Genomic DNA, 24863 nt, shown 5'->3' on the forward strand with positions numbered 1-24863 from the left:
TTTAAATAGTTTTTCTGACTAGTAAAATATTTGAGATGAACAAAATTATCTTACAACCAAAGATATTCTGAAGATCTTAGTATATGGTTTCATGTCATTTTTAACGAATCACACTTTTGCCCTAAATCTTGTTAAAGCTGCTATACTTATATTCTGTTAATCTTGGTGAGCTTTTACTGCAAGGAACTAGGCAGAAGAGGCTTCCATATTCTGAGGAGTGAATGAGAGTTCTCATTAAATTGCAAATAAATGGCTCTTGGGGTTTGTTTAAAGGCAGAGCTGAGAGCCAACTGAAAAACTCAGAGATCTGCTGAGGAGGACAGGAGTTCAGGTGGCAGGCGATGCTTCCCACGACACCCGCCTGCAGGAAAGGGGGGACAGAGCTTTGTGTCAAGACCAGACCCCTTCCCCACCCGCCCCCGTTTTGGTTTCTCCCCAAGAGGTGACTTGCAGAAGTAAATCTGGGCCATTTTATATCCCCAAAGATATTAAACATCTATCCCAGTAGAAATCTGGTAAAAGTGACTCAGCAGGGCTGCAAGCAGGGAGCTTGTTTGGCGCTCGTGGCTCTGACAGCTCTGAAGCTCGAGGGAAGCCCAGCAGCTCTGAAGGCACCAGGGACGTGGTCCTTCCCTCTGTGAAATCCCTCACGTCCTGCAGGAGCAGGAACCAGTGCTGGTGCCATGGCACCACACTGCCTCCTTGACTGAAGGAGTCTTCCAGCTGAGCTTGAATCAGTGTTAATTAAGTGAAGATATAGGAAATAATGCAAACATATTACTGTGAGGACCCTGCTGCTTGCCCAGTGACAAAGCTTCCTAAACAGTCAGGTCCTCCAAAAATCGACAAATCTCACCACATACAGGGCAGGTTTGGAGAGGCTTCCACGTGCCCAGAGAGGAAGGTTGCATTATCTTCTCTCCCAACACTTTTTCCCTGTCCGTCCTTCCCCACTCCCCGCAATCAAAGCCTCTGTCAATAACTTGCATTACATTATAAGCCAGACAAGCTGTGTCTTAATTTAAAAAAACAATTTCAGAGTATACTCTCTGAATTTATATTCACTAACACCAAAAGCCAAAATCTGTTTGAGAAATCAGGAGTATTTGCCAAGGCATCAAGTCATTGCAGATGCCATACTGCTTTGCATATGTCACTGCAATTAAATGGTGGGACGTACGCGTGTATCACGATCACATGCACCACAGCCGTGCATCGCAAGCGGCCAAACAGCACTAGGAAGGCAGAAGAAGTATCTGCAGTCTGGATTCAGAGGTGCCTCAGCACTGTGGTATGCTAACAGCCCACCAGACCACACAGTTAAAGGACTCCTTTAGGGCTTTCAGTGGACATTCTGATTTTTTTTCTTTCCTCACTAAAATGTTACATGACCAGCTATGGAACAGAAGTTCTTCCTTCTGACAAGATAAAGGGTTTTTCCACATGCTGATTTTGATGGTTATCTGCAAATTCATCATTTAAGCAATCATTTTTAATATAGCTAGAATGCTGCAGTCCTACTGCTTTCCATGAATCTTTTTTTCTTTTCCTAGGATGCTGGCAATGGTAAAGTTTGGCTGAGCCATTTGACTGAAAGCTTTAATGAGAGAACATTTTAGTCACTCCTTTGCAAAGACCTTATCTTAATGCTCTGGAGTTTCACCACCTTTGGGGCAGGGCTTGGCACAACAGCAACACTTAACAAGGATCTGAACTTCTGGGCTTCAGACTTGCACCTCCCTGAGCTGGAAGGAGCTCAAATGCTACGGGGCTAACATGCTAACATGGTACATAAGCTCTGAGAGAAGGAAGAGCTTTACAGGAAGCCTTCCCCTCTCAGCAGCTTTGCACAGAGATTCTTTGCAGGAACAGAGAGGGAAGAGAGTTTATAAATCACACCAATGGATGTTATCAACCACATCTGAAACTACATTTGCTCCTTTTTTGAAAGACTACTGCGCTTTCCCTAAGGATGGAAGAATAAGAGATGTCTGAACTTTCGTGCAGTGCTCAACTAATTTTAAAGCTTCTCTACCCCTCCAGACCTTCTCTATCCCTGCAGGCAGAGTGAGTCTGAACTTCCCTGGAGGAGATTCCTGACCCTGGAGAAGGAGCGAGCACTGTGTCTACCCGACCGCCTCCAGCCCGCAGGGGATGCAGCGACGGCACTTTGGCGCGTTCCTGCACAGCACCGCGCTCCTCGCAGACGCTGCCGAGCTGCCTGTTTGCAGCTTTTGCTGACAACTATCCCCTTTGTCCTGGGCTCAAATACACTTGTCAATATTTAAATGCAATCTCAGATCAGTATCTGGAAAGCACTCTTCCAGCTAAATCCTAAGGAGGCAGAATAACTGCACGAAGTGGCATTCGAGACAGACGCACTGTCTAACACACCCTCTTACAAACAGGCATAATCTCTACACTCGTATCTCATCGTGAGACTCATTTCTGCAACACTAAAGTTAAAGGCTGCAAGATATTTTGAAACTGAAACAACATAAAACAAGAGCGGCTGAAAAATGTCATCCTTCAAATTGCATGCAGACATTTAGGAGAAAATCTTGGAGATTCAGACCATCTGATCTGAAAGTTAAACATAGTTTGGCAGCTTGCCAGCTCCATTAAGCACACTTGAGGGGGATTTCTCTTATACTCTTATATAACTAATATCCACCCTGTTAAATAAATCTGCTATTTAAAAAAGAAAAAAGAAAAGCCTGCATCCTACATATAGGGACATATTTTGCTTTGAGAAAGGGTAGGAAGCTACAGCACTGTTGCAAGTAAATTTACTCACTTAAAAGAGTTCTGATCATGTAATTTGTCCACATCAAAAATACAGACAGCAAGAATGCCAGAGTTTCCCCCCATTCTTAACCAAAAATGCCCCCATCTTACCACTTATCCTGATTTTTTCCTACTGTTTCTCTGCATCGATTCCTGATTCTCCCCCTACTTTTCCAATCCACAGAAGCACTTCTTGGCAAATACAACACAGCCCCGCATGTCAGTGTTGGCAGGGAGGATAAATCCAACAGCTGCTACATCCTCGCATCTCACCAAACTTCACCTGCAAGGGCTCTGCCGCCTTCATCCTGGCTCCCGCTCTGCTCGCTCCGTCTCCGGCCGGCACCAGCGCCTCTTCCCGAGCGGCCTGGCCGGCGGGCGCTTCCCTGGCAGCTGCCCCTGCGCTCTCGGGAGCGGCCAGGAGAGGCTGCCCTGGCAGCGGAGTGGGAAGAGCGTCTCAGCGCGCAGCCCGAGGGCTTCCCCGCTGCGGGGCTCCACGTCACCCAGGGCGCGATGCTTCGGCATCGCGCTCCCGTGACCATGCCAGTCACTTCGATAATCGTCAGGGCAACATTATTAATTTCTACACAATGCTGATGGAATGAGAAAAATACCCACCCCAAAATGCAGGAACGTGAAGTGGATATATTTTTATATATACACATATGTATGCATACATATAAATATATGTATGTATATATATATTTGCATGCACACAAACACATACACATATATATAGTACATATAAAATTCTCCTTAGATTTTAAAAATGACATGACAAATGCAATTACTGCCCCATCCAAAAGACAAGGACGCAAGAGACAAAATTCTGACTACTCATAATTAAAGCTAGAAACATGAGGTTGCCCAATTATGCTCCTGTCAGCAGGCTCCTTTTCCTTCAATACACAATATTATATTCATGAGCCCCGTGATTACGCGCGCTGTATCCCGCATTATATAAGACCAGAAGAATGTGAAAAACCCATTACCAACAATCAAGCCATTGTGCGAGTTCACACACAGATTCCCCAGAATTTCCTACCGTTCTAATTGCTGTAGGGATTCCAGATTCATCTACCGGGCCAATCCCTGCATAATGTGGAGCTTTAATGACTGTAATTTTTTTCTCTTCCTCTGAGGATCTACAGATGGGTATTGTGCTGGTGCTGCTGCTGCTGCCAACAGACTGAACGTGCTGTGAGTATGTCTCTGTGGACTCTGTGGAGATAACGCGACACAACGTTGTGTAACGGCACAGGCAGACTTAGCAGTTGCTCTTCGCAGTTTCAACGTGCTGTAGGAAGGCTCACGACAATCACGCGCACACGCGTTTCGTAAAAATATTATCTTAGCGGGGGCTGCCCCCGGCTTCCTCCTACACCACCCAAGCTATAGGCATGTTAACGTATTAGGCTGTTCAGCTCAGAATTTCTTAGGTTAGATGCACTTTTTCATAGCTTCTTGATCATGCAAAAAGGAAAAAAGAAACACAAGTCCAGCAAAATCTACAGAGAGACAGTGGTAGCACAACCTTTTTTTGGTATAAATCAAAATTGCATCTTTCCTTCTCCTGCTTTGAACTAGTGATTTAATTTCAATACTACTTCTCCTCCCCAAAGTAGCACAATATGAAAAATTACTGTCCTGCAAATACAGCAATAGATTTCACTCGACGTTTGACAAAGATTCACATGATATCGGTTAGAAACATCAAGTTCTGATACATAACATTATTTAAAGGAAATGCCTGGAAACAGTTTTCGCCTCCTCCAGGTTTGTTGGTACGTTCAAGTACCTCACTGTGCAGCCTGTAAAAATGAACCTCCGAAACTTGGCATCTGTAAAGCAGCCTGATAATCTACCCATTGGACTTTGGGTCTACTGCAAGCTGCTGCTGGTCCCTACCAGCTTGCAACAGTTCTATTACTCTCGTGAAAATCTCGCTTTATAATTAACTAAATTAATATATCACTGTTACCATACCATCTACCTCTCAAATTCAGAGCAAGTCAATGATTTAACAAAAAATGCTTCACTGCTGGGATGTGTCATGTGAAATTCTCTGGTGTCTAGATGAGGTAATTTTCTCTTGCATGCAAGAGAAAAAGCCCTTGTCTCTCAGGCAGTGGGTTTCTTCAGTAAATAACTTGTAGGCCATTATAACTACTGCGTTTTTGTGCAGGAGCAGGTACGGTGTTTGTCAGACATCCGTACTGCAGGAGAAAGGAGAGTAGGGGGCAAAGATAAATATTTCTAGCACTACTGGCAAAGATTATAATTGCCTTTCATGTGACATTAAAAACCTTTGATTTTTTGAAGCAAAAGATTTGAACTGTGAGATAATTCAGTGAAAAGTGCCTGGTTACTGAAAGCTCTAATTTTAATTCAAATATTTCTGCCTCTTACTACTGTAAAGAGTTGTACTTGGCATGACTGTTTCAGCTGTTTATTCAAGTTTGAAATCCTGTAAATAACCCAGTACTACACATATATGGTGAGGGGCATCTCTGTGGGGCAAATGTCTGAATATTTGGGCCTTTTTCCCAAAGCGCACGATGTCAAATTTAGAAAACATTTGGGATTTAAGCCTTCACTCTTTGTAGGCTTCGAACTGTTGCCATTAGTGAGATTTTTCATGAGCAACACACGAGAGTACAAGATGTGGGAAAGCATTTCATTTGCTCCAGATACTTCTGAAACAAAATTGGTAAAGATTAAAATCAGGAAAGTAGAAGCAAACAAAGAACCTGGTGCTTTGGGATGTGGAGAACCCCACACACACAGTTTCTGCACGTATCACTTAGACGTGGTTAAGCAGCATTTACCTAAGCCATAAGTCTCAGAGCTGAAACTGTCATTTAATTTGCCTGTCTGCACAACTAAGAAGCAAACTCTAGGATCGCATTCAAAGGGGCCTTTGCATCTGTATGTTATCTAAAAATGCAAATACTAGCAGAAAAAAAAGGGCAAGCAAATGACTGTATTGACAAAACTGGATAATACTGACAAAACAGAAAGTTCCTTTATGGGACTGATTATTTAAATATTCAAAGCAAAAAGTAAAACCCTGAAAAATGAATAAATAAATTATAATTTGATAGGACTTCATGTGCTTTAAAAAGCCCAGAGATGCATGCTTTGTGGCAGTGTTTTCACTGCAGATTACAGAAGTTGTAGGAAGAAGCAATGTACAAAATGGGCCACTAGTTTCTTAAAGTGGGCAAAATCCTAAGGGGGCTGTGCAAGTTGAGTTGTATTGATTTAGGCTCTTTCCTCAGCACAGGTACTGAAAAAGAGTGGTGAGAGGCCACTCTCATGCACGCAAGGGATACAACTTCATAATTCCATGTAGCTAACAATAAACACTACTAATTCTTGCACTATTATTTCTTCTTACCCTCCAAGGTAGCAGAGCAGACAGTACCTTCACTATGGCTCTACAGAACTCTGCAAGCGTTTGCAATCCTGGCCAAATGAAACGGAATATGCTGCATAATGTATAAAGTAAATGTTTCGAGAAAGGCTTACCCATCATCCTGCCATGCTGCATGATAACAATGTTGGAATTGAGAGAAGCTGGTGGAGGGAAAGCTGAAGAAGGGGAAAAAGGCCTTTGAAAGTGGCTCACTGGGCTGGCAGCAGTGCCAGAGTTCCCATTCACTGTGACCTGAGCCTGAGAGAGACAAAACAACATCCCATTAAACGACACGCGGAGCCCCTGCGCGGCCGCCCCTGCAGCAGGCACCCCTTGTCAGGCACCTCGCTGCAACGGGATCTGCGCTCGCTGAAACACAAAACTCACTGCAAAGCAAGCCAAACACATTCCTTATGCATCCTGTGCCTCCCCGCTTCTCCCCCGTAAGTGCTGCCTGGGAAGTGTACAGCTGTCATGGGGAAGTGGCATGAAGACCACGGCTGAGCAGTGAAGAGGAGCTGCACAAACAAGGTCTGGGCAAGTCTGATGGTGGTAGGCAATGAAGAAGGCAGGAAAGGCTCCTCTCAGGCACCATGATGGCTGCCGGCCGCAGTCGCTCGCTTGAGGAGATTCACCCACTCCCTTCACTCTCGGCTCAACTCCTGCTGGTGCTAAAGGGGGCCTGCACGCAGGCTGAAGGGAAATGTCTCGTTAGGAGCCGCAAAGAAAAGCCAGACGAAGCCTCCTGAAAGGCGGCAGGCGGCACAAGGGACTATGGGACACTGAAGTGTCACAGTTTAAATACCACTGATGCAAACCCCCGCCCAGCAGCAGAAGAGAGCAAAACACAGTTAAGTGAAATGGGAAGGCTGAGCAAACCGGCAATTCAGTAGTGTAACAAGCCACTGATACTTTTATTTCTGAAACACTCTCCTTCCCTATCCCTGGGTTTGGGGCTTCCAGGCCTGGGCTGCAGAGCTCTTCCAAGGAGCGCTGCGAGGCTCAGAAGGGAGACAGGGGCAGCAGCCTGCACAACAGGAGGCAGGAGCCGGTACTTCCACAGGAAAGGGTGAGGCACCTTGTGCAGACCCCCTTTTCATGCAGAATAGCTCTTTTCTTTATATTTGAACAGAATTGGGAGCACTACAAGTTTTGCTCGGTTTTATGCAAAAAGAGAATTGAAACAGCAAGAATCTGTAGGACAATATGAATTTGCTATTCAGGACAGCAAAGTAAAAATACATTAAAAAGCACATTAATACTATATTTTAAAAAGTAATTAGCTTATATATTGAAAATAATGAATTTAAAGTTTTCAGTACCTCAAGTTCCAACAGCTAAGACAATAAAGTTGTGGCATCATGTGAACTCACAGATGCACTCAGGGGCTTGACATTTTAATGCCACCCGTTAGAGCTACGTTGACAGGTTTGTCTTGTGTGATATCCCCATTAAACATTTAAACATAAAAGTTTTAACCTCTGAATAATCATGACCCAAAATGTAAACGAAGTTGGCTTTTCTCACACCCATCTTCCAGAAGTACTTGAACTATTAGAGCACTAGAGCTGAATAAGCAGTGGGAACATTCTAGAGACATGGAGAAACGTTTTCAGATGAGGCCATATATCTCCACCCTATTTAAAGGCTGAGCCTGTTCTGTTTCCCTGCATGCTGTCATTTTTTGAAAACTTGTTTCTCGTCAAGGTATTTATTTAATACAGTATTCCTTTCTCTGAAGCAAGTAAAACAACTAATGTGAGTTTTTTCTGAACTGGAAAGCTACTCCAGTGAGTTTCTGTAATAAACCATTTAGATCTTTGTGAGATGGGCTTTACCCAATGGCTGGGTCAGGCAGCCAGGCTCAGATACCACGCAGCGCTCAGTATCATGGAGACAGCGTGCACAGAGCAGCTGATGGACATCAGTCATGAACGTAGATGCTGATGCCCGTATATGACAAGCAGATAACTTCCCCATTTGGTGAAGGAGGCATTGCCTAGGCTCAGGGGGAGGATCCTTTTTCCTATGCTCCTTCTTGCTTTATTTTTTCCTCAAGTACTGGTGCTCTGCTGCTGGTAGAGCTACCTATTTCTGCCTTGAAAAGGTTCCTTCCAGACACCAGGTTTAACCCTCCTTCCACGTGCCCATCCTGGTGCCCGCACACAAGAGCGGCAGCCGGCAGCCCAGGCTTGAGGTGCCCACCCAGGAGCCGGGGGCCCCGGGGCTGCCCTCCCGCTCGCGCTGCTGAGGCAGCCGGCAGAGAGGTCCTCACTGCGGACGTCTGCGCCACAGCCCCGGCTGCTGGGCAGGGTGTGGGGCTGAAACACTCGGGAGCAGTTCCTCAAGTTCATGACAGCCTTGGGTTTGGGGAAAATAGAAAGAAAAAAATCTAATATTTATTTCTATTAAGATTCCAATTGATTCCACAATTTGGAACTACGTGAATGGAAAGAACACATGAAAAAAACCATGAAAATTACTTCAAAAGGGAAGTGTTCATAACTGGAATGGAATCTAATGGAAAATAAAATAAAAATTCAGGGAATAGTTTGTTTTATCTCCAATTCTAAATATAAGATTGAATAGGAAATTTTCATTTTGTAATCCTCGTATTTATGTTTCCTAAGAAAGTAAGATCTGTAGCTACAATGTTTTTATGGTTTTCTTGGTGGTTTTCACTTACAAAATGAAAAGGAGTCTCCTTTGAAAATGATGCTCAGCAGAGCATCTTTTATTAGCAGGGTTGGAGCTACTAATTGGGTGTGCGTGAGAGCCCGTCTGCCCCGTGTCTTTCCAGCTGGTGGATATGTATAGAGTAACCTGGCCCTTCTGTACGAAGGAATGGAGTCACGGATTCTTCCAAACTGCAAGATATGGCTCTTGCCATCAACTCAATCTCTCCATAAGGATCTTAAGACAGTCCCAGAGTTTCTTCCTTTGATGGAACATTCATCCTTTTCTCCTTATCCATTAATGGCAAAACACTGTTAAGCTCGAACCTGCCTGGCCATGTTTAAGAGTAGAAATGCTGTCCAGACCAGACTATGGTGCACCTCTCCCCAGGGAAAAGGGAAGGACTGCTCATTTTAGTTTACAAAAACATTTCTCAAAGAAAAACAGCTGATTATTTCAGAAGTAGCTTAGAAGAAAAGATAGATGTTCTATGCTGCCCAGAGCTAGTCACACAGCGGCAGGGTGTTATTTCAGCCCCAGTCCATACCAAACATGCTCTTTGGTTACAAACGCCAGGCTATACAGTGCTGATTCTTTGTAAAGAGTTAGGAATGACAACTTTTGCATGCCTGTTATCTTTCAAACAGCATCCAGAGCACTGACTACAGGTAGCTACTCGTTGGGGGACTATTTGCAAGTTTTGGGGATCAAACTACTTTTCAGAAAATTGATAAAAGCTTAAAAATAGATAGACCTTCTGCTCTTTATTGACCAAGTGCTCTGATTAGACTTGTAAATGATTGCACAAATACCTCAGCATGGTAAGTTCAAGTTAGAACACGGTTGTGACCTAGTAGACCTTTGATCTTGGCGCAAATTTTTTATTCAGCACCAGATTGTTCAGTGTAAATGAAGGCTCATGTCTGACTCGTTTTATCATACAGATAATCCCAAAAGAAATGAGAAATGATCTAGATTTGACCTAAATTCTTTACCTTTTCTATTTACCCATACATGAGTGTAAACAAGAGAAAAGTGAATGTACATATAAAACATGTAATTGGATACTGCTGTTCTCCTTGACTTAACCAAGAGAAAAGTAAAAGGATACTTAGATACTACAAGATTATTTATGAAGTTCACTCCTGTAAGAAACTAGGCTTAAGAGGGAAAGGTTAGTTAGAGGAGAGAAAACAGATGCAACTTCATGCAGTCAGCGGTCATGGCTGAAGGAAAAAATTGCGTTAAGTACGGCCAATATTTACTACGAATTTAAAAGTTGTATTAGTGGAATTCATACATCAATATAAACCAAAAAAAAAAGGTTAGTAGCCCAAAGGCTATGACTCTGCAAATGTGTAAATCACTAACAGCATTTTAAACAAGTATTTTAAAAACCAACAAACCCCTTTCATTTAGTGCATTTGGATCAGATACTTATTGAATGGCTCATTTATTCTAAATGTCCCGTACAAACCTTGGCTGAGCACTCATCTCTGCAACAACTTGGTGTCATTTCACTGGCTATTACTGTATCTGCTACACAAATTATTTTTGTTAATAATCTTTGTAAAATGTATTCTCAAGCTGCGACAAAGAAAACTCTTAACAGAGTACTTGTCTGAACAGTGGGACAAGAGACAAATTTGATTCTTTTCCCCCTTGACAACCTGTTTGAACAAAACGGAGGAGGAAAAAAGGAAGGATAATTACATGAGAGGTGGCAGCAGTGTTGGTTAAGGCGGTGCCATCTGACACAGCGGACATCTGGCTCAAGGTTGGGGAAGGTGTTTCAGAGCAGTCAGTGGTGTCACAGCTGCAAGTCTGCAGCTCGTCTAGAACGGCCGTGGAGGAGTCGCTCACCGTGCGGCAGGAGCACTCGCTCATGGCACAGTCTGCGCTCCCAGAGGCCGCATCGTTCCTGCGGGTAACACCTTCGGAAGCTAGGAAGGGGTATTTATATGGGAAATGTGAAAGGGCCGGGGTTTTATAAAAGCGTGAAGGCAACAAATCGTCAAGCGTTGGCAAAGAATATGGTACTAGATGGGTGCCACTGTCTGGTGAGAAAGAGGCTCTGTTAACTGGTACCACAGGAGGAGGAGGAGGCAGTGGAGAAGCTTCTGTTGCTGATTGTCTGTGTGTCTGTGAAGCATTTACCTCCATCACAGGGGCAGTTACTTTCTGGTTTCCAAGCTGAGTTTTGAAGGAAAAAAAAATAAGAAAAGAAAACAGATTACCAAATGAATAAAACCTTTTCCCTTTGCCTCTTGCTGTGTGTAGGAGAATTACAAAAGCCTAGGTTTTTCAGCAGCCCTAGGAAGTTCACATTCACATGGATTAGGAAAGAAATCAGCCACACTCTATAACAAAGCAGGAAAAAAGTGAAAGAAAGGAACTCATCAAATACTACTGGAAGCAATGCCAGAAACCATAGTGTGCTGGGGATGAATATTCATAACATGCTCCATAGATTAAATGATCTCAGTTGAGGACTGATGAAGTTCACACTGTTTTATACTTTACATAAATATGAGACTAGTGAATGCCATATGTTCATCTGGTTTGTACAAGGAAAAAGGGCTCTGCAACTCTATCAGCAGAGATGCTGTCCCTTTTTTTCCCCCATGGAAAAGATCATTTTAAGATGAACTGTCATGTATAGATTGACGAGACCGTAAGCTAAATGGAAACCCTAGAATTGAATGTTCACGCGACCTGCAAAGTATAATTATAGAGATTTTTTTTTCAGTTGATGACTGAATGTATCTTCTCCACTGCCTCACTGACAAAAATGTTTGGATGGCCTTAGAATTTCAAGCACCCTGGAAGCACCCTGCCAGCCTAACGAATAACAGTGTAAGGTTAGCAGCATTCAGCATTAGAGGACACAAGGATTAATAGGGTACCTGGTTTAAATATGAGGAGAAAGAAGGATTGGGAACAGAAGAGGAGGACAGGGATGATTTAGTATTGAAACAAAACACAGCAGTTAGGTGGTTTCAGCCTCGTTCTATAAGAGAACATTCTCATGAGAGCAATTCTGATAACACATCATGTATGGGCTTTATGTTCCCATGTTGCAAATCAGTCACAAGATAGTGGGCTAGAACTAGTCCCATATCTGCAACTTCTTCAAGTGAAGGCACACGGAAAGCCTGCTGGTATCCAATCCACGCTAAGCAGCTCTACAAATCCCTCTACACCGTCTGTCAGCCACAATCTTTCCATCAAGTTCTCCAGTATCTACCCACTTCAGCACTAAGGGTTTCGCTTCTGATAGAGCTGAGGAACTCTTGAATATCTTCAGGGAAAGGATATGCAGGATTTTAAATACACATAGAATAGAGGACAGTAAGATACCACAGGCAATAACTGCCACTTAAAAAAAGTCAGCTTCTATTCAAAGACATCTCATTGTTATTGATGATACCATGCTTATTTCCTGTGTTCTGGGGTATGCAAATATCATTAATCTTTTGAAAATATTCTAATCTAAGATTAAAATGCCATTTTGGCATTTTAATCCACAATCTGAAAATATCTTTAAATCCCTTATAGAAGACTTGGAGCACAACCCAGACTGTACTGCTTATTAGAGGTCTTTGGGGCCCAGCTCCATAATTCTTGCTGAGATCAACTGGAATTTACACAAATAGTCTTAATGAGGTAAGACCATCTATATGAATAAATATTTCAAAAAATCTTAGGCAAGTGAATGTATATCCATCACTTCCTCCAAATGGTTTGAAAAGCGCCTGTTGGGTTCTGCTGGACCTATGGAGTGCATGAAAACAGCTAAAAGCTACTGTTAAAAGCAGCAGTTATAGCAGTTTACTCAGAATGAAATGTGCTATGTTTTAAATCTGCATTTTTTTTTTTTAAAAAAAAGCTTTTTGCAAAGTCCAAAAGTCCAAAGAGAGTAAGTGGTGTATGACTGTAAAAGTTTTGAGTTTGAGAAAACTAATTTACCAGTGAATACTTCATCAGAGCAATGGAATACCATTAAAACAATTTAATGAACAGTGATCACATGCAGAGCCTAAACAGTTGTTTTGATAATATATTAGGGGCTTAAAATGCATGAATTTATACACTTCCATAAAAGGTAGTATGCAATGGTGCACAGTCGTTCAGCTCACAGTTAGGCAGAAAATGACACAAGATGTGAACACTGAACTATCACTCATGCCCAATTTCAGCATTCAAATCACAAATCAAGATCTCCAGCAAAAGACAGGAACCCAGAGGTACTGCAAGCAGGAGGCAGCACCAGCAGGAAGCTTTGAACTCCTTGGGACAAGATATCCTCTCAGCAATAACAGAAGTAGCTAGATGTGTCTGAGCAAAAATACCTAGATCAATATCAAAGCTTTTATGATAACAGGTAACTCTGGAGACTCGAGAAAACTAAACAAGCCTTCTGAATGTAAACTGAGATTACTGCCAGCATGCTTGAAAAGAGGGGGGACAGACAATACAGGAAAGGATATTCAGGGTGCATCCAGAGAGTAAATGAAATTAGATTCCCACAGAATTAAATATATTGTGTTTGGTAAATGGTAGTTGATTTTGCCAAGCCAAATTCTTAGAGAGAACACAATACCATATGTTAAGGAATGCAGCAATTCCAGTTACTGATTCCCAACATGAAGTTTCACAGCTTTGTAAAGTAAAACTTGAATATTTTGGTTGCTGGAGCCTTTACCCTGTAGTATTGCAAGTGTTTGAAATGGTGTCTGAAACCGGCATTTTGGCAAACAGATTCAATCATTTAAAAAATGGATCTCTCTATGAGTATTGGTAGACTCTAAATGGCACATCAATATTTATCATCACTATGAAAAATACTTGAAGGACCGGGTTGAACACATTCAAAAACTTTTTTTTTTTTAAAAAAAAATTAGTTCCTTCAGTGTCCTTCAGATGAGGTTTGTTCTTGTCATAGCTCACAAAATGCTACTGAAATGCTACCAACTGCCAAGCAATTTCATCTATTAGAATGATGTAAAATTATGTAAATTGTGTAATTAGCTTGGGCTGTGGAGCTGATAGATGCAGTTTCACTACTGATGCTTGAGGCAAAGAAATAAATTTACACACTATGTTGTTATTTAAGGTCTCGAGTAAAGCTTTTTGCTGTTCCTTATAAATTCTCATCTCCCATACAACAGTAAAATGTCAGGCCTGAAGCACACAGTATATGCACCCAAGTCAACTAACTGGACAGAGGACCCTAATACCGGTTTTAAACTGCAGTGTAGTGCAAGTTTACTAGTAACACCAAAGTGCTGGCCTTGCTTCAACAGTCAGGACACACGTAGACTCAAAGATAAATGAATTCATTTTGTTAATACATACGCAAAGTTTAGTAGACAACATTCAAATTGCACCCAAACACTTAAACAAATGGGTAAAAATACCTTTTACATTTCATTGCTGTAAACTGATGTCAACATTTCTAAACTGCAACTGCTGCAACTTATATTTTTATATCCATTTTTATTAACTAACCCTCATATTCTAAATTCAATATAGGGAAGGTGTTCCGCAAAAGTAAAATGGAAAGTGTTCTGCACAAAGTAAAATGAGAATTGTGTGTTCAATTTTCTTGGCTTGCTGCCTGTCCACAAAGTGTTGAAGCCTGTCTCCTCTGCTTTCTGCATCACTCAGTATCGTGTCAATACACAACAAACAGTAATGTCTATATTATATAAATCTATTCAGAAACAAATTTTGGAATTCCAGGCTTATTTGAGCCCGTTTGGCAGGTCTATAGTTATAAAACTGGCAAAAGAAAATTTCATAAGGATCCAGCCTAACAGCCTCTATTCCTCTCCATGACACTAGCATTAGGCCAAGTGTCTGCTCATCTGTGGAAGTCAAGGCAGGTTTCGCAGCCTCAGTTGTAGAGTGCGGTGTCCAGAATGAGGCGACACTGATGAAAGCAGGAACAAAATGAAGGATAAAAATGCCAGGTGTTTACTACAGAAGATGCAGCTCAATTCTTCATTGGTTTAGAACTGGTGCTTAATAGGAGATTTGAACAACTATGTTTATCTCCAAACTCATATTAACAAGTACTAATGTTTCTGCTCATGCTGATTAGGATATTTCCCCTGTGTTTGCAGCATGCTACAGAAAAGCAGCATTGCTCAAGACAGCAGCATTATTCCAGTAAGTCCAATATTAACTAATTTGAATGCTTCTCCTTATATATTCGCCTTTAAGGGGTTTAACCTTTCTGAGTAGGAGTGTTTATAAAATGTCACTCAATGAGTCATACCACACTTCTGTTTGCTCCTAAAGTCCCAGCAGATGAGCTCTAAAACGAAGTGCAAACAGGAGCACAGACATGACAAGATACATTCCAGAACATTGCAAAGTCTTTCTGCAGGAGCTTCCTAGACCATATGGGACCACATTGGCTGTTTCTTGTTTTTCATGCTCAGCTGTATTTTTCCACACTTTCTGGCTTCATATAAATGCACCTGTACTATACATATACAGACACCCACACATATGAGCAATATTTAATCTATCTGTGCATCATCTTTACTATTTAAGAAGTGAAAATTAGCTACTCCCATTCCAGCATCCTCCAAATACATAAACTCAGTTGTGGAGGGAGAGTTGTTTGGTTTTACAGTACCTTTGCCTTTTGGGATGTTTTTGTTCTTGAGAACTTCTACAGCGGTTTCAAAAATTCCTGATGAGCCTAATATGTAGCCTGAAAGCATCCCTAGAGGATTTAGCCTAACAAGGGGCAATTTTGAGTTGACAGCCTATGATCAGTGCATACATTAATGCTCTAAACTGCTGTGCAAAGCCCTGAGGAGCTCCTGAATCAAGATTCATTTATGAGAGCACTATTACACGTATATGCAGAAGATGATTTGTCTGTATGACACAAATTGTGAACTTCACAACTATCATGACATACAGAGCTAAGGGGGCCAAATTTCCTGGCATCAGCTGAAAGACATTGAGATTTTAACCAGCGATCTCCATCAGAAAGCTGTTTAGACGTACAGCTGTATCCTCTATTCCTAACAGTAGCCCGCAGCGCGTTGGCTTTGGGATCCCACCTGATGCATAGCTTATAACACCACTCTCATTCATTTGTGCTCTAGTTTTGCATACACTGTTTTAATGCACAGCTAACAAAACCCACTAATCCTATTGCCTGACTCTGATATCAGATACACATTCTCATTCTCATGTTTAGAAATATTTTCTACCAACAACATTGGGAGAGTATCAGCTGAATTTTGCAGGCAAAAGACCAGCATGGGATGTGGCTTGAAAAGCTGACTGCATTCCAAATAATTTCTGTAATCAGCCTCATTTTTATCATTTTATTCAAAGAACTGCAGTTGACATATTTCCAACCTTTCCCCCTGCAACAGAACCAAGGGGAAAGTAGAAAAATAAATGTGTGGAACTGTCAGATCAGCAGAGCTATTATTCTGGCTTTTTTTTTGTCGCCACATCACGAAGCTAAAAGATTCTAAAATCAAAAAAGCAAAATTTGTCTTTGCAATTTCTATGGAAAAAAGCTAGAAAAAAGTTATTATTCATCATATCGAGTTTGAATAAATATTAATCTGGATGATAAAAGATGTTTTCGTTAATATTTGCTAGCTGTCAAGGACCTTGTTTCAGAGAATTTGAGATGCATCATACTGTAAATAGGCTGCACTACTATTTAAGTGAAAAGAAAATATATAAAGCCGTAACTTGCATTGCCACATTTCTGAGAGTTTTATTGTCTGATGGCATCCATCACTGCCCATATTTAAAATGTCTGCAAACCCGCCTCCTATAATCTTTGCACAGTACAGTCCCATCCACCAGAAAAGGCTTTTTACTCCTTCATTTGTTTCTGACATTATTCCTTCACTGTGTCTTTCACTTGAACTGAATTGTTGCTTTTGACAAAATTTACTGAGTAAAGCTCTCTGCGTCCTGGCCCACAGGTTTTAGATAGAAGGTTATCTCTAAGTTGGATTTGGTGAGGGTTTTGAACATTTCCTTCCAGTATATAGCTGGAAGTCTCAGAAATCTTTCGTTAACTCCTGTTTTTAAACTAATAAATAACAGAAGACAAGAACTATAGACTCTCTCAAATTTATATCACCGGTGCAAAGCAAAATGTGTGTCAGAAAATCTTGGCCTCTTGCAGGTTTATTTTTTTAAATATACCCAGATAATCTGACATGCATACGCAGGTGTGCTTATTTGCTATGATGCTTGACAGCATCTCTTAAAACACAAAATATACAGTCCCTTCAGAGGGACCTTTGACATCTTTCCTATAAAGCCTTGTGTGATTGGTACCTTCACCAGATGAACATGCTTAAGAGAAATTTCCCTGCACAAGGTACAGGATACGTATCCTACAGAGTACACAGTCAGACAGAGAAGATGGAATGTGCTGTGATGCTTTATATAGAATTGTTCAACTTGAAAGATTTTATTCTACCTATTTCCTTCTAAAGCAGACAGTGGTGCTGTCATTGCTCAATGCTCAAACTTGACTCAGAAAACACTTTTTCTTGGGGCTACCAAATTGGTAGAGCCACATTTGTGGAAACAAAACAAAATATAACCCTTTTTCATCTATGTGTGATCTTTCCATCACCTTTAATACCTTTAAATGAAGTCCTAGAAGGATCACTCGAACAGATGTCTCACCTACAACTCAGCCATGACCTACTGAGCATCTGCACTCCATTAAGTCCTCACACAGGAACAAGAAGTTCCCTTCCAGATCAACTGTGCTGAAATCTCTCTCTCTCTCTTTTATTTTTTATTTTTGGTAATATTCTTCCAAAATCTTGAGGTTTTGTTCAGTTCTGACTCATTCAATAGGTAGTTTTACCCAAAAAACACAAGGTCTAACTTTGATCATGTAAGTAAAACTAAACAGAGAGTTAAATGATTCATGAATGATCTAAAATAAAAGATGGAAAAGTTAAATATACCACATGGCATTCTGCAGCCTGTGCAGAAGGTGGAACTGTAGACTTTTGTCCCAAATCCTTTGAAGACATCTTTGAAGTGTCTGGAGAAATACTAGGTGGATGTTCTTGGGTTTCAGGCTCTGCTTTATTGTCAGGGATGGGAGCTATCTGAACGGAAAGAGATGCTGTGTGTATCTCAGGCACAGGGTTACAGGCAGGTGAAACAGGCCTTTGTGGAAATATTGGCAATTCAACAGGCTTAAGCTGTTGCTGTGTATTACAGTCAATGCTACTTGTTGGGTCTTGTGTCCGGGTTAATTTCAGAGCAGATACCCTACGCTTTTGAGACTGTTGTCTGTGACCTTGGTAGAGAGTAGCACTAATGCCAGCTACTGTGCTCGTGCCCACACTGGACACTGGGACCAGTGGTTTAGTGATTTTTTGCATATAGGACACACTTGTGTTAGATATTTGAGAAGACATTGTCTTCTGGTCAGGCTCTTCGTTAGTACAGCAGGCAGTATCTACAGGGAGGTGTTTAGTTGGCCCAGTTGTTACTGCCTGGAGATTAATTCTGTCCTCCTTATGATTAGTTATTCTTGCTCTCCGAAAACTTTCTTTTCTAGGGGGAGGCAGAGGTGCCTTATTTGCCAAAAGCATCCACACACGGCAAAATAACATTGAAGAAGAAGAAACAGAAAGAAAGTAAACGTTAGCAGGAAAACTCAAGATTGACTTCTACCTACTATAAAAAGAACTAAGGCCTCATCCCAACATTGCTCAACTCAGTGGAAAAAAAATTGTTCAGGTTCTTGACTTTTTAGTATAGAGTTGTAAAGCCGTTGTTTAAAAAAATCAAGTATTCCTACTTGCTCATGAGAAGAGCAAACTGGGATCAGAATGATCTGGTCTTTTTTTTTTTTTTTTAAGAGTTTTATTGAATGAGAATTCTGCTTGTGAAATTGCTCATATATGTGCAAATTATTTCTAAAATTCCTCCATGATCTCAGCTGACAGGCTATTATTCACAGCTCACACACATACACACACAGCTTTTTAAATCTTTTGAAATAACAGTAACAATAGTAACAGAAGGAGTATTAACATTGAAATATTAATCTTTTTTGTACAAATAAGTATGCTTCCAAGCAGATTTTTCAGCATGCTCTGATTATATCATTCTGCAAAATAGGCAGAAACAGTAACTACTTTAAAATTACTAAATCTTTTTCTCAGGTATTATTTTGATGACAGATACAGATGCATTTCTCTGAAGCAGAAAAATATTAGTAAATACTCTTTGACATTTGAGAATACTCCTAAAGGCATTATTTGTGCACGACCTACTTTCTTTAGTGGGCTGTCTCACTCTTTGAAAGCAGTTTGTCTTAATTAACCTGCAGACATGCACCCTGCGAGACTATAATTTATCTATGCAGTAAAACAGTTCTTGACAGCACATGTTCACAGGTGACTTACACTGTCTGCAAGATATCAGGATAATGTTCTATAGGGGTATCTCATCTGTATAGGATATTACCCAAAATTAACCCACATACAGAATATACCAAAGCATGAAACTTCTGGTCTTCAGATTACCTGAGTTGGTGATCTTTTATCCTGTAGGTTTGGCCGTACACTCCTAAAACCTTTTGCTGTGAGAGATGAACTGCTAGTGTCTCCATTCAGAGTCTCTCTACTTCCATCATACGACCTCCAAGCTTTTTGTGAGGGAAAAAGAATCAAGCCATATTTAGATTAGTAGATCTATGTATTGCTATCATCAGAAACAACCTAACTATTAAACAAACTCTGGAAGTGTTTAGCTACAATTCGACAAACACTGCTGCTGCTATTATCGAGGAAGTTATGAGAATAAGCTTAAAGCTGCCATTTTCATCTTTAGAATTAAAAAAAACTCAAGTATTGTCAGGGCTGTTGACAGCAGTTTTAATGCTCTCCACAGCATGCTCACGTAAATGAACTTTAAGTTGTGAGAACCTTTCGAGATTTTGTTGTTTCAGCCCTTGCATAAAGCAGGCTAAAGTACTTCCACAGATGAATTCTTGAATTTCACAGCTGTGCCACAGATTTTGAAAAACAATCCAGCTCACATAAAGGCATCTGGTCATGGCGATTTCATGACAATACCTGACTGTTACAATAATTGTGTGCCTTATTTCCAAATCTGAATGACACTTCTACCCTCTAGCCAAGCAACCACATTTTAGCTTTATCATGTAAGCTGAAGAACCATCAAGACATTGTCCCAGTATATAGACGGAAATACCATTCTGCTTCAGCAAGTTACAGATTCGAAGGCAGAATATTGAAAGATGGTGAGAAAAGAAACACATATGTGAGCAGGCTGCTGAGTGGGGTGGGTACAGTATGCACGCCTGAAGCAAGAGTTTAAAAATGACATAGCAAGTGCCACTGAAGGTAACGGTGGCAAATTAGCAGCCTGTATCCTCCTATAAAACTCCCTTTCTGACAATGTGCTACTGTGTTACAGGAAATGCTGCTTCTCAAGTAAGACCTGAATTTGAGAGCGTCACCTGTAATTATTATTACAAACTTAATGGCGCTTTCTTGAAAGAATGTGGCTGCATGGGAGAATTAAATCAAATAAATCATTGTAATTCATCCATTTATAAAACAGTTACATTGGTAAAACATGGATGCATAAGAAGAGAGTTTTATTTACCTGAATCTGGAGACTGAGATTCAGAACCTAAAAAAGAAACATCAGCATCAATTTGTGTTAGAAATAAAAGCAACAATAAAAAGGATAACAACATTTTCAATCAAGGAAGTACACATGGTATCTAGTTCTGAGTTCCTTGCTCATTAATACTTTGTGGTATCTCAGTAGGGAGTTTTGTTCAGAGGGCTATTTCCATAATATATATTTACACCTGGAAAACAATTTGGCTCAATATTCAGTGATCTGAGTGATGAGACATCTTTCCTTTTACTTACTGTTCTTTTGCCATGACTCTGCAGGTAGGGTATCAAATCTAATTTCATCACAGTGATCTGGTGAATAGGCTAATATCACACTAGGAAAACTAGAAAAGGTTTGTAAATTATCAAGTAAATCTTTGTATGAGTTTTATTTCTTTTTTAATAATACAACTGTTGATCCAAGCAGTAACTAATCACTGCAAACTGTGAGCTAACTAAAAATTAGTTGGGTAATAGGGACCTTGCTAGGAATTAGATACCTGCAGATAGATATATATACACACACACATCTAAATGCACATGTACAGACATGTGCCTATATTTTTAAACAGTGCAGTAGCTATGGTTACTAAAAGAATCTACCTATGAGATCAAGGAGCATCAGTGACACTTTGCAATGGGGAAGGAAATGGGAGGAAAAAAAAACCCCAAACCAAACACATACCACACACCCAAAAAAGCTATATTCCCCTCTTCCCTCTGCCTATACAGAAGCATTCCTAGAAGCACATCTTTCAAGGGCATCATCACTCAGTTTACTGCATATTAAGGCCAAACATCTTTCAGAAGCCAGTTTAAAGGCTTTGGTGTAATTCCAACTGTAAAAATTAATCTTGTGAAACAAGTACTCATCGTGGTCTCAAAACATCTGTTTTTTAAAATGGAGACAAATCCCACCCCTTCCTAGGAAATTTATTTGGATGATACATTTTGTAAAAGACTATACTATATATATGGGAGTTTTGTACGTCCAGGTTCCGATCTAACTCTGCCTCAGAATATTATGCCATAAGTAACTGACATTTATTGCACAGATAAATTCTGCAGAAGGTTACAATAGTGTGCCAAGAGCTACTGTTTGTTAGTCACTGCTATCTCAGGTAGTCAGTAGGTTTTTTTTTTTTTTTCCCTTTTTTCAGTAAACTGTGATTTACTGTCATCTTAAATCTAGGTATCAGGAAAAACATCATTCACTAGGATCAGCTGGAAAGGCTTAATTCAATCCTCGACAGACACCTACAGATCCTGTCGGGTCGCCCACCACAGCATGATCCATGGGGCTTTCTTTGCCACTCCAAAGCAAAAGAAAGCTGCTGTCTGACAAGTATATTAAGATTTCTTATCATTATAATATTCTTAAAAAGAATCTAAAATGATAGCATTTCTAAACAAGCTTAAAATAATTTAAAATGAGCACTAATCTAATCCACTCAGAAAACAGTCCCCAAAGCACTAGCTATCATTACTCTTAGGTGGAATAAAAAATACCCAAGATACTAAGAGGCTTGCACCATATGTTAGAATGATAGAAATTGGTGACAAGAGTTGCTATGAAACAAAATTCCAATGTTTCCTAAAGTTTATATACGCAGTAATCCCAGTTACTCTTCTACTATCCTTAGAGCAGCAACCAGATTTGTTCCATGAATTCCAACTGAATTTTTATTCCTGTGGAGTTGTCTCATACTTGAAAAGATGTACAAAACAAAGACTTTTTTTTTGCAAGTATTTTCTGACTCATCCTTCATTCATCCTCCCCTATTGTACTTGTTTGGTGCGAACGTTTAATGTTCAGACTGGTGCAGCCAGACAGAAGATAAGACTGTTTTAAGGAGCACTGGAGAACTAATTCACAGAGCTGTCAGCAGAATGGAAAATACGGTTATCCTCCTCCTTGCAGAGCAGCCTTGCAGAAATACATAATGGTAGGGACAGAAAGGGCTGGTTAGTTGTTATACCTGAAGCCAGCAGGTTTGGAGAACTTTGAACTCTCTTCACGGCTGTTAATGTGACAGACATGGCAGCGCGTTTGCGAGCGCACCCACCGCTATCTGGAAGCACAAAACAACACAGACACCAGCCCGGACGGAAGAGCAAGCACATGCAACATATTGCACACTGTGAGATACACCAAAACACAGGAAAATAAACATGCAGTTAGGGAACTGCTGCAGCTGCGTGTGCATTTGCAAAATTCACAGATTAGCAGAATACATAAGCTTTCACAAGCTTTAAATGCAGTAAACCCCCCAGAAAAAGAGGAAAGGAAATATTTGATACTTAATCCAGTGGATAAATACATACATTCTAGTGGTGCAAGATTGTATATTTGTAGCTAATTACTCAGAACAAACAACTAATCAAGAAGAAGGATTAAACGTTCCAGGGTGATATTAATCAGTAATCTGCAAATCACCTCATTGTATGCATTAGAAAGACACCATTCATAAATTAAGCTTCTGTTTTATTAGCCGACAGAGCCTTTTTGTACTTTCTTTGGACCCTTAAACACAAGGAACAAATTGCAAAGAACAGAATGTACCTTTTCGGTTTGGTAGAACATCCTTGTCCTACCTGCCTCTCTTTATCTAATGGAAATATCTGGAACCCAATAATATCCTGAGGGAATAATTAGAAATTTAAATCTAAAATCACTGTGAACAACTAGGAACATACAGAAGCTTCCTCCACAGCACCTGGGGCTTGCATGTCTCTTATTTATTCTTTGCTACTATTAGCAGGTGGCTTTCCCACAATTTAGCTTCTTAGTAGCAGAAGTCCTTTAATATTCTTCCTGCATTTAACTACAATATTCTTCTGCTCTCCAATATAGGAACCATCATTTTAATTTTCATATTCAATACTACTAAGATGTCATGCAGGCCACCGAGAAATGCAACCATCATACTGGCCCTTGCAGGTTTTTAAATGTGTGTGTTTTAGGAAGATGAAGCTTTATAAAATTAAACTTAAAAGGAGGCCTGCTACTATTAGTGGTAAGCATTACCTATCCTACCAGTAATGTGAGCCACCGGGACGTATTTAACCCACATCTCCAAGAAGAGGCAGCTCCTGGTATCTCTTGCTCATTCCAGCACTCCCCCAGCAGAGCAGGGCGCTCCGCCACAGGTCTTGCGGGATGAGCGATAAGTGGTTGTTGGTGCTGACAAACATCTGAGTCACCACCCAAGCACAAGTGGTTCTAAAATCACTGCCAGCTCTTGCACTTGATGCAAAAGCCCAGGTGCTTTCTGCCAGCAATAATCTAAAGCAAGACTTTACCTGGAATTAATTATGGGCATAGAACGCAAATCTGCCAGGCTTGGACAGCATACTGCGATTAAAATAAGCTACTAGACATACAATTTTGTTATACTGTCACATGTTTAGTCACATTAAGTTATACTTTATTTGATTGCCTTCCTGAACTTCAGAATAGATAAACTAAGGATAGAGAAAGAGAGAGAATTATGGCAAGGAAAAAAAGAAAGAAAAAGGTGTTGTTAAAATCCATCCAAAATAAAGTGCACCTTATGAAGGCATCTTGTAGAAACGGAATTAGCCTATACGCAAACCTGTACCTGCAGCAACAATTCTCAGCAACAACGTGAACGAGCAATAATGAAAGGGAATCGGCTGGCACTGAAGTGAGATATAGCTGCAGAAATGCACCATATGGAGTAGTGCAAAATAGCCAGCAAGATGCAAATGCCTGGGCATGCAAGCACTGGAGCATCTGTCCTTCCGTCTTCGCTCGCGCCAGGCTCCCGCTGAGGCTGGTGTCTGAACGAGCATCAGAGGACCCTGCTCGCTGTGCCCAGGCTGCCAGCTTTCCGGCTGCTCCCCTCCTCTGCAGGCAGAAGCCAGCACAGCCCACTGCGAGAGCCTCATTCCAGCCTGTATTCCTTTTTCACAGCTCCAGCAAATTTCCAGCAAATATTAATATAAATACTAATGCTTAAGGCTGAAAGGAAGGTCAAATTAAAGATTACCATCTCATTTCATTTTCAAACTAGAAACAATTAGTATTGCACAAGTGCTACTCTACAAACAAAAGGATCCGTCAATCCATAAAAATGCTTGCAGGTATTAAAAAAATGTATGTATGTATGTGTGCACATGTTTACGCATATACACACAGACTCCTTCCACACCCTCCATCCTTTTTACATCTCTTGTTTACCATAATGAATTATTCAGGGCTGGGAGTACTGTATTCCTAGGTATAGTTTCAACATTTAAACAAAGGAGATCATTAAGGGTTTGCATGT

The 24863-nt window shown here is 40.7% G+C and overlaps 1 protein-coding gene across 1 annotated transcript in view; it reads right to left on the bottom strand.

Moving 5' to 3' along the window:
• SORBS2 (sorbin and SH3 domain containing 2) overlaps window positions 1-24863 on the bottom strand; it is a 114133-nt gene that overhangs the window by 43040 nt on the left and 46230 nt on the right. The window contains 7 exon segments of the mRNA XM_088524655.1: window positions 3833-4008; window positions 6319-6463; window positions 10595-11074; window positions 17866-18486; window positions 19444-19565; window positions 20552-20578; window positions 22551-22643. Coding sequence (XP_088380781.1) covers window positions 3833-4008; window positions 6319-6463; window positions 10595-11074; window positions 17866-18486; window positions 19444-19565; window positions 20552-20578; window positions 22551-22643 — 1664 coding nt within the window.

The sequence above is a fragment of the Tinamus guttatus genome, unplaced genomic scaffold (assembly GCF_059628265.1).
Source record: "Tinamus guttatus ecotype Peru unplaced genomic scaffold, ASM5962826v1 Tinamus_guttatus_pri_ptg000213l, whole genome shotgun sequence".
NCBI classification, from domain to species: domain Eukaryota; kingdom Metazoa; phylum Chordata; class Aves; order Tinamiformes; family Tinamidae; genus Tinamus; species Tinamus guttatus.